Here is an 18,387-nt window from a genome sequence, read left to right on the forward strand (position 1 = left end):
CCTGAAAGGTATAACAGTTCGATTTTGCTGGGTCCCAGCACATGTAGATGTGTCTGGAAATGAAGAGGCAGATTCACTGGCAAAAAGTGCTGCAGCAGAGTTGCTATCAAGAAGTTACCCCATTGTCTGTAATGATTTTTTACCAGCAATTAATATTTCTATTTATAACAATTGGCAGCATTGGGATAGTTTAACCGAAAATAAGATGAGAAAAATTGCGATTGTTATATCTCCTTGGAGGTATAATGGGATGTCCCGAAAATGGGTGATCACTCTTTGTCGTCTCCGCATTGGTCACACTCAGATGACACACGAGTTTCTGCTGGCTGGCCAACATCATGATGTGTTGTATAATGCTAGGGGCATTTTTAAATTTATATCAGAAGCAGGTCTTCTTAATGCTATTCAACTTTTATAACAAATTTACTTCTCTGGTTTTGATTGAATATTCTTTTAATCTTTATTTATAATGAACAATATCAACATCAATGACCTTCAATGTCAGGATGCCAGCGAACTTCAAATTATTCATTCATTCACTCATTGCATGAAATGTATAGACGTGGTAAAATACATAACTGAATGTTAATTCACGTTATGAAATACTTTAAAACATGATAAAACGAGAATAAAGGGTAAAACACAGAGTGCTAAACTACAATGCATATATCCGGTACATTAAAGAGAGAGCACTGACTGAACTTCAACTTGCTGTGACAGAGTGAGTCAGAGACCCAAGGTAGACTACATAACTGCCAGACGTATGATAAATCAAATAGATATAATTTAAAGATAAATTAAGTGAATAATAAGAAAAGTAACTAATGCAAAGGACAGACCAAGATCAAATCTATGGGCCATACTGCCCTGTCTTTAAAGAAACGGGGGTTAGTGGTGTTTAAATTTTTCATATAAGATTTTGTTGTACAACTTGTCACTGTGATAGAAAAGATGCCAGAGACGAGTGGGCGAATTTAATAATTTTCATTGATTTTAAAAATATTCAACAAAAAATCAGGAGGTGGGCCCCCTTAAATATTGCCACCTACCCCATCATGAATATTACAGTACCTGTTTTCTCCTTACAAAGGGCCCCTTTCTGGTAACCATTGAGTCATGTGGTGCTGATGGTAACTATCTTGGTGCTGATGCATCATTGTTCCTTTTGCCCTTTAATCTCTAGATCTTTAGTCTCTTGACATTACTGGTGGGGGGGGGGGGGGAGGGAAGCAGGTGGGCATTTATATGAACATAAGTTGAGTAGTTTAATTTTTCTTTATCTTCTATTTCCACCTTGCATTGTTTATCAATTATCAAGGAAGCATTGGTCCCCCTAGGGAATCTGTTTAATTACTGCTCTGTTAATTAAATTGCTTAAATTCAACAAAGTTGTATTTCTTGAAGAGAAGCTCCCATTTTGAAAGCATTGCTCATTCATTGTTACATTTGGGGACCAACTGCCTTTTTTTGGCACCAGTGCCTTTTCTTTGATCCTAAATATCATCACTCTACTCATCTATCCGTGAAATAGATTTTAGACCTTAAACCAGCAAGCATTAGTAAAAATATATTTAGGAAACCAGTGAACTGATAAAATGGTGAGAATCAATGAACCTAGAATGATGATTGTGAGTATGAAACTTACCTCCTGTAGTAACCCAAGGCTTTCCTGGTAACACATCCCAAGGGGAGAAAAAATCAATACTGCCGTGAAGATCATCTGACTAATTTGTGTGATCATGTGGGATCTCATCTCTGAAGAGATATATATTGACCTTAGCTAAGAAAAAAAGATAAAGAATGATGGCTCATTATCATAGATTATTATTATTACTATCTAAGCTACAACCCTAACTAGAAAAGCAGGATTCTATAAGCCCAAGGGCTCTAACAGGAAACATGAAGAGAAATATGAAAATTTATAAACTACAAGAGAAGTAATGACTAATTAACATAAGATATCTTAAAAGCAGGAATACCATTAAAATAGATCTTTCAAATATGAAATATAAGAATACTATGTCAGCCTGTCAACATAAAAACATTCGCTGCAAATTTGAACTTTTGAAGTTCCATTGATTCAATATCGTGTAGTTTTGAACCTTATGATGAAAACATGGTTATTAGAATTAACTATATACTTAGTATTACGAAGAGGATGGTACTACTGTATCTGGGAAGATCTGAATGCAAAAGATGGTAATGTTCAAATGGTCTCTAGCAGTTATTTAGCAAGCCAAAGCAGCATTGCAAAAAAATCTTTTGTAAAACTATTTTATATCTGAAAGGGAAATAAAAGCTGAAGGTTTTTTCCCTAAATGCTGAAGCACAACTATAATATATTTCTGTCTGAGCTTTTGTGTGTCATGGTAACATCTGATATAAAATTTTCTGACTCCATAAACCTTTCTAGCCATTGACCATTCTTTTTTTTTTTCATTGAAGACTAAATTATGTTCTGAACAGATTTCTCATTGTAAGTTATATAGTTTGAGATATTGATTCAAAATTGATAGTGGCCAATGACTGCATATGGCACTAGTATCATCCAAGGGTACATAACCGAAAGGGAGAGATGAAGGTAAATGTCAGGAACCCCCAATTTGACTTTAACTCAAATTTACACTGCATATATTTGGTTTACAGACTGATTGAAGAATGCGGTGTGGTACAGTATTTGAGGTTATTTTTAGGATAAAAATGAAAGAATCCATCTTTTCTAACCTGTTGTGCTTACTAACTACAGATTTGCTTGTGATGAAATTTGACCAGTTTCTATAATTCTGTGCTTAGAAAATATTAAATCACTCCATCTTGTCAAATGAGTACATAAGGAAAATTTACCTTTCATGTATTCATATCACTACGTATTAATTGACTAAAACTGTAAAATAATAATATTGTATTCATAACTCTAAGGGGTTTTTCTCATTTCATTTTCTCACCATTAGTAACAATACGTGACCCGAAAGAATTCTTGCTCTTTTTATTTTCTTTATTTGAATAACTACTGTATTCATAACCTAAAAGAGTTCTTGCACTTCTAATACAATACTATTCATAACCCAAAAGAGTTCTTGCCACTTTCATTTTCACTTCTTTAATAATAATATTGTACTCAACCCAAAAAGAGTTCTTGCTCTTTTCATTTTCTCTCCTTTAATAACAATGCTGTATTCATAACCATAAAGAGTTCTTGCACTCTTAATTTTCTCTCCTTTAATAACAATACTGTATTCATAACCCAAAAGAATTCTTGCCCTTTTCATTTCCTACAAAGACAGCTAATCCTTATCCACTATAAATACTTACCCTCACCACATAAAAGATTTCCAAAAAGAATTTGAAGACCCAGGAGAAAGTTACCCAGTAGTAGAAACCTAGGTATGGTTTCACCCTCTGGTTAAATTTATGTACTACTGCAGTCTCATTTGAATGAACTTCTGTGGGTTCTTCAGTAACATCATTATTTTGATCAAGTGCATTCGCAGCTGCACAAAAGTTTTCTTTTGAAATATTGAAAGTAGTTGGTTTTGATAATTGGGTCCAGTTCCTGTAAAAGAGATTTTTTTATGAATTGTCTGTCACCCATTTCTGGGTGATCTCTCTTCATGCATCATTTTCATTTAAAATATGAAATAATTGCCTAATTTTTATCAAGGATATTTTTATATACTAAATGAGCCATCTTTCATAGTCCCATATATTTGACTGGCATTTTTCCTCTGACCTAAATTATTACTATTATTAATCTTGTATTTTATTTTTACTATTTCTATCTACATATCAGACAACATTGCTTTTCTGTCTTTAGCAAAATTCCTAGTGAATGGGTTATAAAAATATCAATACTGTATTATGAGAAGATTTGGTGAGCTCAGTTTGTTGGTAAGATTTTGAAATTCTGTGAAAAGAATAAAATACCTCCTAGTACCCATAATTGTCTTTAATTAGGGAGCAATGCAAGGAATCTCAAAGGAATATAGCTGAATGGTCTCATAAGGTAGTTTACTGAATGTAATTTTTTGGCAATATTACCAAAATTTCCTATTTTCATTAATTTGCACATTCATTAGGAAGTTCTATAGATTTAGGAATATTTGTAAACAAAATTTAAGTGGTGGAAAAGTTGGCTAGAAGAATCTATGATATTTGTTTGATTTAGAAAGTTGAGGTATAAAGGGGATGCTGAGAGGGCATAGAGACTACGCGGTGCTATTACAGTATGCTATCTTCCGTCGAATTTCTATTATAGTATGCTATCTACCGTCGAATTTCTACTATAGTATGGTATCTACCACAAAGTATGTTATTTACCGTCAATGTTAATCCTCCTGTTTGATGAGGATTATCAAACAGATTACTTACCACCAGTATGTTATCCTCATTGCACTTTAATGATAGTTTATTAATAGTTATTGGTTGGACAACATTGGTGCATAATTATAAGCAGTTTGTAGGGAAACTTTTTTTACAAATTATTCAAAGCACATCATACAACAATGTTACAAGTTAATCAAATGAAAAATCAAATATTACAAAACTGAAAGAAAATAATCTATGAAAAATATTCAATAAAAAATTTATTCTACTACTGCTTGTAAACATATCTTACATCATTCAAGAAAGCAGGAAATACATCTTCGCCTTTTCTCAGAACTTTCCTATTGAAACCACCACACTACACACTTCCAGGCACATTAAACCAATCAATGACAGTATTAGGTGATTTCCCAGTTAATTGCAAAGTAATGTTAATTGGGGTCTCATAAACAAAATAATAAACCAATTTCAAAATTTCAGAAAGGGGTGGTAGATAGCAAAATCGGCGGTAGATAGCATACTATAATAGCAACGACTACGCAGTGGAGTAGGCATCTTATTAGTCAAATATGAAATTGGTAGATGTAATAGAATTGAGTAAAATGAATAGAAATATATAAAGATCTTAGGGAAAAAGGTAAATGTAATGCATATACAGTATTCACTATCAACTCTCAAAAGTCAGGAATATAAGAAGAACAAAAATTGGATAAAGTTATCTATGTATCCCAAAGAGGAAAAGACCTAAATAGACTCATTATAGGAATGCACAGAGCTGATTTTTTAGTTACTAGGCGTAGATATAACAAATGAGAAAATAATAGTGGCGAAGCAATATATGAACTTTGACAGAGCCAAAGATAGAATGAATAAACATAATATTTAGGGAGGTCAGAAAGATTTTTATGACATATAATGTTGGAGCAGCTGAAACAAATTGATTTTATTATGAAAAAAGTGTGAACAGCATAAAAAAATCTGATTGCTTTGTGATACCAGGTGAGGCTTGCTCAACACAACATAGTAATTGAGAAGGAGTTAGACCTGATATGAGTTAGGGAGACAGCATACAAGGTAAAAGAAGATATAATCTATTTCACATGTAACCCATAAAGAAAAAACCTCGCATTGAAATGTTTATAAGGAAATAATATTACAGTACTGATATTTAACAATTTGAGCACCAATCACCCCTACAAATAATTTGCACTGAAGCCCAGGGCTTTTTTAGCCATTTTATTTAACTCAACACTGAAATTATAAAAAATATTTCTTTACAATGTTGTTAATGTCTAGCTGAATGAATATCTTTTCCACTGATATGTAAGTATAATTTTAATGAGGGAAATTATTTTCATACTCGTCTGATGATCATGTTGCTTGTACCTGAAGCTGTGCCAACAACTATCACAAAATAAAGATTTAATTTTCTCTCCTGCAAATCACATCACCCTCGGGGAAACACCACGCCATCTGTCAATTGATGGCAGCTAACTTAGTTGATGATACGACCATTTACCTTTTACTTTTTAGCTCTCTTAAGTCGCAAACCCAATTATTAGTCTCTTGACATCACTGATCAGTGGGGAGTAGGGACTAGTTTATAAATATCAGGTGAATATAGAAAATACTAAACTTTATTACCAAAATTCTGTTTATTTAATGTTCATTTTGCTAAATCCCACATTCTAATGGAGGTGAGATAGCGAAAGAAAGACATGGGAAAGTAACAATCTAGATTAATCCTTTGTCATCAACTGTTCATGTAATCATAAGAGCTATGTAGAAAATGTATCCAGCTTTCTAAACCAATTTTCAGTTTCTTAATATTCTTATTCCTTTGTTAGTTACTTTATGAAACGTCAAAACATGTAGGATGACACGACGTCATTGCTCCTTGGCCGAAAGTCATGAGCCTAACAATGAATTTGTCATGGGCGGGAACACCAGAGAGTTAGTAGATTTGACCATCCTTTGAGATTAGTTTAAAAGATAACGAATCCTAAACTCCAAGTAAAATTGTAATCACTTGAATTTTAAATCTATACCCACTAACCAGCTTTTATAACTTAAAGTTTTAGACAGTATAATAAAAGGGATTTTAACATAGGAAAAATCTATTTTTGGGTGAGATAGCCATGTCATCCTGATGGAAGGTCCCTCCGGCTGCTTCCTACTGTATAATATTTCTGCGATTGACATTACAAGGGAATTACCATCAGGTATCATGGGGTTCTAACTCCTGGAATGACTATCCGAAGATATCGTGTATAATCAGGGACGTATCCTAAGATAACCATAGATATCTGCACCCCGAATAGACCTTTCCCAGTCTAATCCTCTAAGGGGAAGGATAAGTGAGAAGCCGTTACATATCCTATCACCTTTCGGTGCTCCCATACGAACCTGCCGCTTCATTCCACATCGCAGTGGAGCTACTGTGAAATAGAAGCCTCCAACGAGCAAAGGGGTGGGAGAAAAATGAAGTAACGGGCGGGCCATCAGGATGACATGGATATCTCACCCAAAAATAGATTTTTCCTATGTCAGAATCTCTGTTTTGGGCTCGAGCCATGTCGTCCTGATGGAAGTGTACTAGAGAATTATCTATACTCGGTGGGAGGCTTTGCATAAAAGACCTTGAACCAATAAATGCTCCGACCTATGTGACGAAGCATAAGTATTTGGCAAGTATGATGGAAACTTATGACAAGATAAATCTGATCAAGAGACACATGATCACATCTGTACCAAACAAGGGATTTAAACCCCCAAACCAAATGAGCTATACTCTAACAACATTTAGAAAGTTAGACTGAAGCACTGAAGGAACACACAAAGCACTTTAAAGACACCTGGGAGCCTCAAAAGGAAATGATGAAGTGCAGTTTTTCCTTTTTTCCCTGAAGCAAAAACTTCTGTTTACTCATTGCTAATAACAAGCTGAAGGAGTGCCCTAGGACGCATTGTGGGCTACGTCGTTGCTGTAGGGTTGATAACACCACCTCGACCACCATATAAAAATGACGTGTCCTCCAATTGCTTCATTTAATGCCTGAAGAAAACCCAAGTGGACTTCCGACCAGCATATGTCTGCAGTCCCCCAATAGACATATACAGGAAAAAGTTCTTGAAGGAAGCCACGACTTTAGGGCCGAGACCCGAAGTCTTACGAGGTGGGTCCGCTCTTCATATAAAGTAAGTAATCTTAATTCGTAACTGGTTTAGAGACAATTCAGACCCCATTGTATCATTTTAAAACAAAAGACTACCCTCAAACTGCACTGTTCTCAGCAAATACACTTTTGGCCAGTGTATTAGACAAAGAAAAGATCACCTTGAAGGGGAACTATTTTCCATAGACCCCAAGGTGAAAAGGGAAGTTAATTTTTGGTCCGAAAAGTGGCATCAGGGTATAAATTAATCTCACCGTTTTCCACGAATTCAATGTATTTCTCGTCTCTAGAAATCATTACGTGACGAACTCGAGCACCGGAAGCCATCGTAATTAAGATGACTTTCTGAGTGGGATCTAGAATACAGTAGAAGCTGCCTATGTCCGAAGTGAATTGCAAAACTTTGTCCTAAGACCAATAGATAGGCTTCAGTAGAGCCAACAGCCGTAGCCTTGCACATACCTCCGGAACTTTGTTGAAGAGATCTGAGTAAAATTCGACATCAAAGGCGTGGGGGCCGAAGTGTACGACGAAATTGTGGATGAGGCCAGACCTTAAACATGCAAAGTAAGCTTGAAACTTAAACAAAAATCCATAGTAATCAACCCTGGATTTCTGTCTTTGACATATTTGACCCATTTGGTCCATGACGTTTCATACTGAGTTATGGTGCTAGATGACTCATAGTTTCCACAAATACCCACTTATCACATTAAAGTTTCAATTCCATTTCCAGGAATAGGGTGAAATCAAACATGAGATGAGGATTGTACGATCTCCATGATGAAGCATTAACAATCCCTTGCTGTCCGTCCTGAGACAGAATCGAGTTGGTCATGGCACAAGTTGGGACTCAAATCCGTGACCATGGGAAACCAGTTGCTCATTGGCTACCAAGGAACCACCAGGGCCGCCATCCCCTGAAAGATCTACACCTGTTCAAAACCTTCACGAGGAGGTTAAACAGTGGAAACCGCAAATTGTCGTCCAACGACTCCCATCCAGGGACATTGACGAAATTTAATGTCCATGCCCACTGCGGCTTGAACCACTTTCGGTGCTACCTAACAGGGAAATATCATGCTGAAGCTCATTGCAAACAGATCCACTTGAAGGCCAGAGATTTGATCTCACTGAAGGAGAGACATTGACAAATGCCAACCTTTCTTCTGATCCAACGTAAAGACGGTTATCATTACGTGTTTTAAATGAGGAGACTTCGATTCTTGTTTGTTGAATCAATAGACTATAACTTTGTTAATGAGGTGTAAGAGGATATCAATGTTCTCCTTCAGGTATAAGTTCATGAGGGACAAGAAGACTGCCATGGACTCCAGAATATTGATGTGGTATTATTAAAATTTCTGAGACCAACATCTTTGTACTTTCTTGGGATGGTTATGGCCCACCCAACCTCCCAACGAGTCGTCTGAACAAAGTATCACTACTGGAAGAGGAAAACACAATAGTAACGTCTGCTGACTCCTCAAAATTTACGAAGTAAAAATTGTCCCTGACACTATTCACAAAGAGACTGTAGATCATGACCACCCAAAACAAATTCCTATGTGTAACAGCACAATATTGCTGACAAACCCGGAGAAGACATCTCATACCACTTAAATCATTATAAAACAATAGAAAAATCTGATTGAAAACTGTATCCATTATTCAGTGTGAGTACTTGCTGGATTTGAAGAAGCATTTAACTTTCCTTTCATTTATCAGTAAAAAACAGTAGATTACAAAATTGCATTTGAAGTTCAGATACAATGCAGTGTGAATATGAAATGTATTTCATATTAACCAGGATCAATATTTTCATTTTATTAATGGATAGTTATTATTAAGAGATGGTAAAAATCTATAAATAATAATGTAAACCTAACCTCAATCTAATGATACTGCACTACATAAGTTATCAGAACTAGACGTCCAAAATATCTAAGAGAATTGCTGCATATTGTGTGCAGCCAACAAATCGTGACATGAGAATAGTTACAGATGGTTTCAAATTATTGTTATGTAGGCTCTAGAGCCTTTAAATAAGCGACCCTGAGACTACACAATAAGCTCCCAATAGACATCCGAAAGACTGAAGATATTAAGGCTTTCAAGAGGAAACTGAAGTCTTTCTCGTTATCTAAGTGCTTCGATAAAGTGGATTTAACAATGAAAGTGCAATATGTGGTGTGAAATGTAGAATGCTTTTGAATGATCATGATGAAATGACTGTGAAGGTCCTGTAGAGAGTAGGGTTCCTGTACTGTATAGGACCAGAAAAGCAGCATTTAAAGTAGAGTAAAGTATACTTTAAACCTCTCTAGGCTAGGAATGCATTCAAAAGACTTAGGTTGGCACATTAAGTAGCCTAGAAAAATAGACATGGTTGAGATTCCAATTGATCCAGGCTCATTGCCAATTAAACATTAACCTCTGTCTTCATGGGGATATATCGACTCCATCTTTATTAGATATTCACGCCTTAATGAAGGTACAGTATAAAAAAGATTGGACACAATCACTTACTACCTCAAAACTCAAGTGGTTCGAAAGCAGAAAGGTTGTGGAATTAGTAAAGATAACACAAGAAAGAAATATATCCGCTATGCAAAACTTTTAAAAGTTAACCTTGTATTCTCACTCTTCTTTGGATTTACCTTTACACACACAACACAAAAAGACATCTCTAAATGTTAAATTACTTTGTTTCTAATTTCTAATCAAAGGAGTCAACTAACAGCTGACATATATTCAAAGAAAAAGGGAATGTAAGTGAACAATATTCCTCCATACATATAAGCATAACACTGCAGCCGCCACGTTTACATTATATTAAACCAGAAAAACAAAGTTTGGATCACATTGTGATTTATATTAGTTCAAAATTAACTATCAAAATTTTATTTGTATCTCTAGGCAAAATGAGGACATTTTATTAAACACCGGTGACGAGATGAACTGAAAAGCAAGAGGCAAATGGCTGTGCCATCAACTAAGTTAATTTCCAGGTGACGTGGTGTTTACAGGCAGGGAGGAATTTTGAGTTGGAGAAAACAGGAACTTTCTATTTTGGAGTAGATGTCGACACAGCTTCGAGTAGAAGCAATAAAAATATTAGAGAAGTATCATAAAAATAATTTAATATGTTTTGTAAAATTTTTGTACCCGTAAATAATGAAAGAAAGAAAATAACTGGTAATGACTGTATATAAAATAAGTTGTATATAAGCCCCAAAGTTCATAGAATTATCCGGTACAATTGTGCTCAAAGTGTTAAAATACAGAGAATGTATAATAGATTACAAATCATGTCAACATACCATGTAGTTGCCATTAGACAAATGAGAGAAAGTAGATACAAGAAATCAGTGAAGAGTAATGCTGAATGGATGTACTTAATGTAGGAGTTCCACTTGCGTCTGAGCCAAGCAATGGTGACTGGGTGTTTCAGCAAAGCACATTCATTTTTTGAAATCATTAACATGACTGGGTGTGACTTAGCCCATTCCTTGACGTTTGGACGGTGGTCCAAGGCATCTCCTTTTAGCTTGCCACAGTCCTCATCGAAAGGACTTTCCCCCTCTGAAATGAATTAAGAAATGAGATCCCTGTAGTAGTCTACTTGATAAGTCCCGAGTACTTTTTGCCTTTAAGGAAGATGAGGCTAAATATTTATAAATGTCTTGGAAAATCATTGTCCATAGGGAATATAATCAGCAATAAAATAGCCAACATGCATGATCAATAACATTTAGATCATTATGGGGTATTTCATGTCCTACATTCCATTTTCGTATAGAAACTGCTCTGGTACGAAAATTGATTAAGCTAGATAAACTATATATTGTATGTTCTAATTATGTTTTTCTGTCTCACAATTTTCATTTATATGGTTAAGATACATTTGGAAAAATCTCTTTATTATTATTATTATTAATTGCTAAGCTACAATCCTAGTTGGAAAAGCAGACTGCTATAAGCCCAGGGGCCCCAATAGGGAAAATAGCCCAGTAAGGAAAGGAAACAAGGAAAAATATAATATTTTAAGGGCAGTAACAACATTAAAATAAATAATTCCTATATAAACTATAAATACTTTAACAAAACAAGAGGAAGAGAAATTAGATAGAATAGTGTGCCCGAGTGTACCATCAAGCGAGAGAACTCTAATCCAAGACAGTTAAAGGCCATGGTACATAGGCTATGGCACTAACCAAGACTAGAGAACAGTGGTTTGATTTTGGAGTGTCCTTCTCCTAGAAGAGCTGCTTACCATAGCTAACGAGTCTCTTCTACCCTTACCAAGAGGAAAGTAGCTACTGAGCAATTACAGTGCCGTGGTTAACCCCTTGGGTGAAGAAGAATTGTTTGGTAATCTCAGTGTTGTCAGGTGTGTGAGGACAGAGGAGAATCTGTAAAGAATAGGCCAGACTATTCGGTGTATGTGTAGGCAAAGGGAAAGAACTGTAACCAGAGAGAAGGATCCAATGTAGTACTGTCTGACCAGTCAAAGGACCCCATAACTCTCTAGCGGTAGTATCTTAGCTAGCAAGAAGTACTGTAATGCCAAAATGATCCAAAGCTATGCTTAGAATGGAAAGCACTAGACTTTTCATTTACTCAGAATTTTAACCAGATCATGCAACATACTTCCCCGAGAGGTATTGTGCGTCCTATGCACTCCTCATAAGATTTATAAAGAAAGCTTGTTCCTTGGTCGAGACACAACAAGAATACAGAACAAGATCACTCAAAAACAATTCCTATGCCCAACAGCACAGTATTGCTAACAAATCTCGACCAACAGACTTTATCAGCTAACCTGCATCTGTATCTACGAGAGGCCCGAAATAGGAGAACAATCGTGCCTCAGAGAGTATCCCACCATTGAGGGAAGTACCTGTCATCTTTCTTTATCACAAAACCCACATAGCTTATACTGTACTTCCTCAGAAACATCTTCTGAAACAGAATTATAAAATAGGTAAAATAATCCAAAAGTAAAATAAAATCCTGAATGTCTGCAAATTACTTTAAATTCTGTACTGTATGACCAAGTTATCTGTTCCTCCTCCATCCAGAACAGCGAGGAGTACCTTGTACTCCTTTAGTTTCAGATGTGATCTAGTGACAACTTACAGTATCTCTGAAAACACCGCTATAGTCTGCCCTACCAACATTGGTTTGTGACATTACTTTAAATTAACCATTATTCAAAATTAAAACTGATCCTATATATATTTTTAATACAACATATTTCTAAAGTTTTAAAATGATTCCATTAAGATTTTTCTTAAAATAATCTCTAACTTCCTTGCTGATGGGTATCAAGGCAGGAAATATTACAGTCCAGGACTAGATTGGCAATGATCCATCTTTTCAGCTTTATCATGAGGTAGGTGTCTGACTTAATTTTTTCTTCTTTTCTTCTCAAGCGTGTTTGCTTGGTTGTAGGAAGTTGTACTTTTGGTATACAAGTCTACTTTGGTATTATTAGTACTTGCTAAGCTATAACCCTAGTTGGAAAAGCAGGATGCTATAAGCCCAGGGGCTCCAACAGGAAAAATAGTCCAGTGAGGAAAGGAAACAAGGAAAAATAAAGTATTTTATGAAGAGTAACAATATTGGAATAAATATGTCCTATATAAACTATAAAAACTTTCAAAACTAGAGGGAGAGAAATAAGATGTATTAGTGTGCCTGAGTGTACCCTCAAGCAAAAGAACTCTAACCCAAGACAGTGGAAGACCATGGTATAGAGGTTATGGCACTACCCAAGAGTAGAGAAAAATTGTTTGATTTTGTAGTGTCCTTTTCCTAGAAGAGCTGCTTACCATAGCTAAAGAGTCTCTTCTACCCTTACCAAGAGAAAAGTGGATATTAGTCCTTGGAGGCCCACTAACACATTAAAAGAAAAAACAATTTTTGGGGAGATGCTGTATGTCTCTTAGACCCTCCGGAGGGGAGACATTCGACTCTTGCTCTTAGTATGGAAGATGGTTGGGCTGGGCAAACAAAGCACCCTGGTAGTATTGTCTCCCGTATTAGTATTGGCGATGACATGTCACCTTGAACGATTTCAGCATTGGAGGTGCTTAGAAAGGTTTAATAGAGCCTGAATCTGAGGTTGGTGTCAATGACCTTTGATGTCAGGATGCCAGAAAACTTCAAATAGATCAATCAAACCTGAATCTGAGGGTTTCCATATACAGACTGAGTCCATGCTTTGCACATAGGAACGTGTCATGAGTAAATGTAATATTACTGAAGAAATATATTAAAACAGAGAGACGTATTTATTCCCAAAGTGATAGGAGTGAGATGAGATTCGACTACCACTGTGTTTGGTCAAAGTCGTCATCCCTTTACTGTCTTCAGCATTTTCGAAACAAACCAAGCCTCGAGGAGAGTGCCTGCAGCGATAAAAGAACTGTCTTGTTTGAACCAAGATGTCATCGCCTTAATCAGTGGAGACAGCAGTTTTTTGAGAAAACAGATCCTCAAGGGATATCCCTGTTTATAAAAAATCTCATCATGGGTGAACACGTGCCGTGCTATTGTGAAGGTTTAACTCTAGGTCAAGATTGCACCCTAAAATTGTTCTAGAAGCTTCTATGGCGGGATCGAAGTGGGCGATTTTGAGGAAACCAATCATGATGTAGAATTGTTAAAAAAATCCTTATATGGAAATGACAACTTCCCATTGTAATTACCTAGCTCCTTCCACACATGGGTATGTAAACTTCAAGATGAGATAGTAAAGGACATAGGACAAGAGAGGAACTATGTCTGAACCAGATAGGAACCACATCCTGATGATATAAGAAACAGAGAAGACCAGAAGTCTGATAAAGCCAGTTTTCAACCTTCCCTTCAGACGACAAACGCCTATCTCCAAAATCCTCTTATGGCTGAGAAGAAGAGACGAATTGAAGCAGCCAACCCTTCCTGCTTGTTACAAGATGTAGCCAACACTACCTGGAGCCTGGCCATAGTTCTATAATATAATCAAATTTTTGGAGAAGACTTCTGGTGCCCCAACTTGATGCCACCCTTTCTGTGACGTCTTCGAATACGAAGTCATCGTGCCAGTTTCACCTGAACTTCAGCCACCCTTTTGATACATTTTCAAGCCTGAAGCTTCTGTATCAGCATCATCTCAGCAGCTGAGAAGACTATTCAACATTCCATATAAGTATTGAAGTACCTTATTGACTGTTCCCCTATTCTACTAATGTTTTGATTTATTTGATTTGTCAGTTAAAGTAATTGAAGAAGCCACGTTGATTTTCTTTATAAGTTTGTGGATAAAAGTGTTGTGTTTTTTGTGAGTTTCTTTTTATTCATTTCCTATATTTTGCTGTTTGTTGTTGAAAATATTTAGTTTGAATATTAAAAGAATCTGTAAGGATTTTAAGATTATAGCAGAACACTAGCTCTAGAGCTGAGGGAAACTATATTTCTTTGGTATTCTGTTTTATTGGATATTGTGTTCCTTGGCTACCACTCAGGAACTTTTCAAAAATAGGGTTTCCTTCATCGAAACTCCTTTTAGGTGTGATCTAAATTGTGTGAAAACTCGACTGACACAGTATAGGAACATATTGTTGTCATAACCCAAGGATCACCTATAAAAGAAACTTATGAATACTTTTTTACTATCATCTTGATACACATTAAGCAACCATTCACAACATGGCATCTGTACACATCTTTTATCATCATTTTTTCTTTTACTAATGCAATGAAATTGGATATTTTAAAATACTTCCATGGAAAAATAAAAAGTATTTCGGCACTAAGACCCTAACTCTTAATAAGTAAATGAAATGTATCATCATTCAAAGAAGACAAAAATGCTAAATAATAGTTCAAAACCATATAAATGAAATACTTAATCTTTGGTAAGTAAAAAGTAAATTTTAATAAGTGCAGTTTCAACAAGCAGTAACCTTATAAAACCTTGAGTTTATAATGACCTTACACAATATTAAACAGTTGTGATGTTACCTTTCATGTAGTAATTGTTCTCATAAAGAGAAAATGTAAATTGCATTTCTTCCTGAGGTAGTGATTTGTGACATTTTCCTAATACATCCAATGCTAGAGACGGGTACACCTCCACAAGCTCTTTGAAATTCTCTGGTTTGAGATCTTTCCCCCCTAAGAGGGCATCCTCCCAAAGGTTACACTGAAGTATTGCCTCAACAATATGTCTGTTGGAGAAAGTACTGGTGAGTTAATCATAATGTAACATAAATAATTTATTATAAATGATAGGTTTTCTGCCCCTTCATAACTCAGAATACTGCATTTATATTCTTTTTTTAATGTTATTATGCAAACATGCAAGTAAATAACAGAATTTTGAGAAATATAGAATACTAACAAACTAACCTTTGGTCTTTGGAAAGGGCTCTGTCCATGTACTTTCTTATCCTACCCTTCAGAAGCATTAGATTACCCAAGTATTTAGGATTTTTGAGGAATCTGGATGGGCATTCTGAACAAGTTTTCTCCAAGAGATAAATTATAGTATTCTTATTTTGCTTCATGTCTTTGAATGCCATGTCCAGAGGAAAATTCCCATCCTTGTCAGTCTTATGAAGGTTTGATGGTCCATTTTCTATAAGCAGTTCACATATTTTTGTTTTCCCCATTTTGGCTGCTATGTGAAGGGGATTCTGCCCTTTTGAATCTTGCTTTCCAGAGGCTATGTTACATCTAAGAAGCCTTCGAACAATTTGTTCATCACCCTTTCTGACAGCTAGATGTAAAGCTGTTTGTCCCATGGCATCTCCACATGATGGACTGATTTGTGAATCTCTTATCTTATCACAAAACAAGTGTACAGTCTCTAAGTTACCACTCATTGCTGCCAAATGAAGAGGAGTCTGATTTTGTTTGTTTTTCTGGTGTAATGTTGAACCGTTTAAAGCTAAGATTTTCTCACACACTTGATAATAACCTATTTCAGCAGCTTTGTGTATTGGATAGGTTCCATTATGATTAACCGTTATAGAAGCTCCTGCATCTAGAAGCTCATTAATACATAGAAATGTCCTGCAATACATTGCATAAATTAGCGGAGTTCCCTTTTCACTATTTGTGTCTATTTGGTCTTTTAAATATTCATTTTCCAGTAGGTACTTCAGACATTTAGCAGATCTCTGAGTCACTGAATGGTGGATAACAGTTCTTCCTTTTTTATCTACTTGAAATATATCAGGTTTTGCAGCCTCACAGAGTAGTTGTAAACAACTTTCTGTTGCTTGATGAGCTCCTTCATGAATGGGAGTAACCCCTAACTTATTTTGGCACTTTGGATTAGCCCCATTCTCTAGAAGAAATTTCACAATTTCTGTATATCCCCTCTTAGCTGCTAGATGTAAAGCCGTGTTACCTTGGTTGTCGGTCTCATTAACAACTGATCCAATAAGAATTTTACAAGAATCTTGGAATCCTGATTCTGCAGCCTCCATAAGGGGTGTCCGTCCCACTATAGATTTGATAGTAAGCTGTTGGTAATCGTGGTTTCCAGTTAGAAATTCTTTAACCGAGTTTAGGTAGCCATGGCGAGCTGCATGATGAAGTGGTATCAAACCCTCTAAGTCTGTTGCATATTTATTGGCACCAAGACTCAGCAACTCCTTTACCAAGTGTTCATGTCCATTCTGAGAAGCCAAGTGTAGAGGTGTCATAGCATATGTACCTTTTCTGTTGATATCAGCATTTGGTTGTAAAAGAAGCCTCAAACATTGGTCAGTATCGCCTGCTGTTGCATAACGATGTACATCAGAGTTAGAATAATGAACATTTCCGTGAATGATAGGGATATTATTACTAGGAGATTGTATACTCGTTACAGAAGCAGTTCCTTCACCTTTGCTGTCGTCATTATCTAAATTGATCGCTCCGTTTTGAACCTCTTGTTTTCCATTTGCATTTGTCATGAGTGTTGTAGCAGGTTCGCCTGTTAGAGATGTCATTGATATTACCTCAACACCTGTGTTATCCTTTTCACTTCTGGAAAAAAAATAGGATGATTGTGATAAAACTGCCATCAATATATATATATATATATATATATATATATATATATATATATATATATATATATATACACAGTATATATATATATATATATATATATATATTATATATATATATATATATATATATATATATATATATATATATATACAGAATATTGACAAATACCATATTAGACTGAATAAAAAGACAACTACACTTTAATCAATCAAGAGAGCAGGCAGGCTTTAGAAGTGGGTATTCAACAACTGACCATGACCTTGTAATTAACCAGCTAATAAAAATTCAACAGATTATGACAATCCACTATGTAGAGCATTTGTAGATTGCGAGAAAGCTTTTGATTCTGTCAAAACCTCCTCAGCAATGAAAGCCCTTCAAAGACAAGGATTAGATGGATCTTATGTTAGAACACTTGAAGATATCTATACAGGAAGTACATATAAAGTTGTGAGAAAATTCTGATTGAGATAGGAGTTAAACAGGGAGACCCCAACTCTCCTAAATTATTCACAGCATCCCCAGGAAAAGTTTTTGATAATTTAGATTGGGAAAATGTAAGAATTAATATCAATGTGGAATACCTTAACAATTTAAGATTTGCAGATGACATAATTGTGTTTAGTGAATCATGGGAGGACTTACAAGAGATGATAGATTTGAATCGAGAAAGCAGAAATGTAGGACCGAAAATGAATATGAGTAAAGCTAAGATAATGTTCAATGAAAATGCAGACACGACAACAAATTAGAGTTATGGATGAACCTCTAGAGATGGTTAATGAATATACATACTTATGACAGACAGTAAGTATTTCCCCAGGACACACGA

General features: G+C 35.6%; 1 protein-coding gene across 5 annotated transcripts in view; it reads right to left on the reverse strand.

The window, feature by feature from the left end:
* Positions 1–18,387, reverse strand: part of LOC137650018 (transient receptor potential cation channel subfamily A member 1 homolog) — a 195,536-nt gene that overhangs the window by 8,487 nt on the left and 168,662 nt on the right. For all 5 annotated transcript variants that reach the window (XM_068383025.1, XM_068383023.1, XM_068383024.1 and 2 more), the window contains 5 exons: positions 15,900–17,528; positions 15,513–15,718; positions 10,823–11,084; positions 3,313–3,553; positions 1,646–1,780 (listed from right to left, as the gene is read on the reverse strand). In XM_068383025.1, the coding sequence (XP_068239126.1) occupies positions 1,646–1,780; positions 3,313–3,553; positions 10,823–11,084; positions 15,513–15,718; positions 15,900–17,491 (2,436 nt within the window). In that variant the 5' untranslated portion in view covers positions 17,492–17,528. The remainder of the gene's footprint in view (positions 1–1,645; positions 1,781–3,312; positions 3,554–10,822; positions 11,085–15,512; positions 15,719–15,899; positions 17,529–18,387) is intronic.

This window comes from Palaemon carinicauda, chromosome 11 (genome assembly GCF_036898095.1).
Source record: "Palaemon carinicauda isolate YSFRI2023 chromosome 11, ASM3689809v2, whole genome shotgun sequence".
Lineage (NCBI taxonomy): Eukaryota > Metazoa > Arthropoda > Malacostraca > Decapoda > Palaemonidae > Palaemon > Palaemon carinicauda.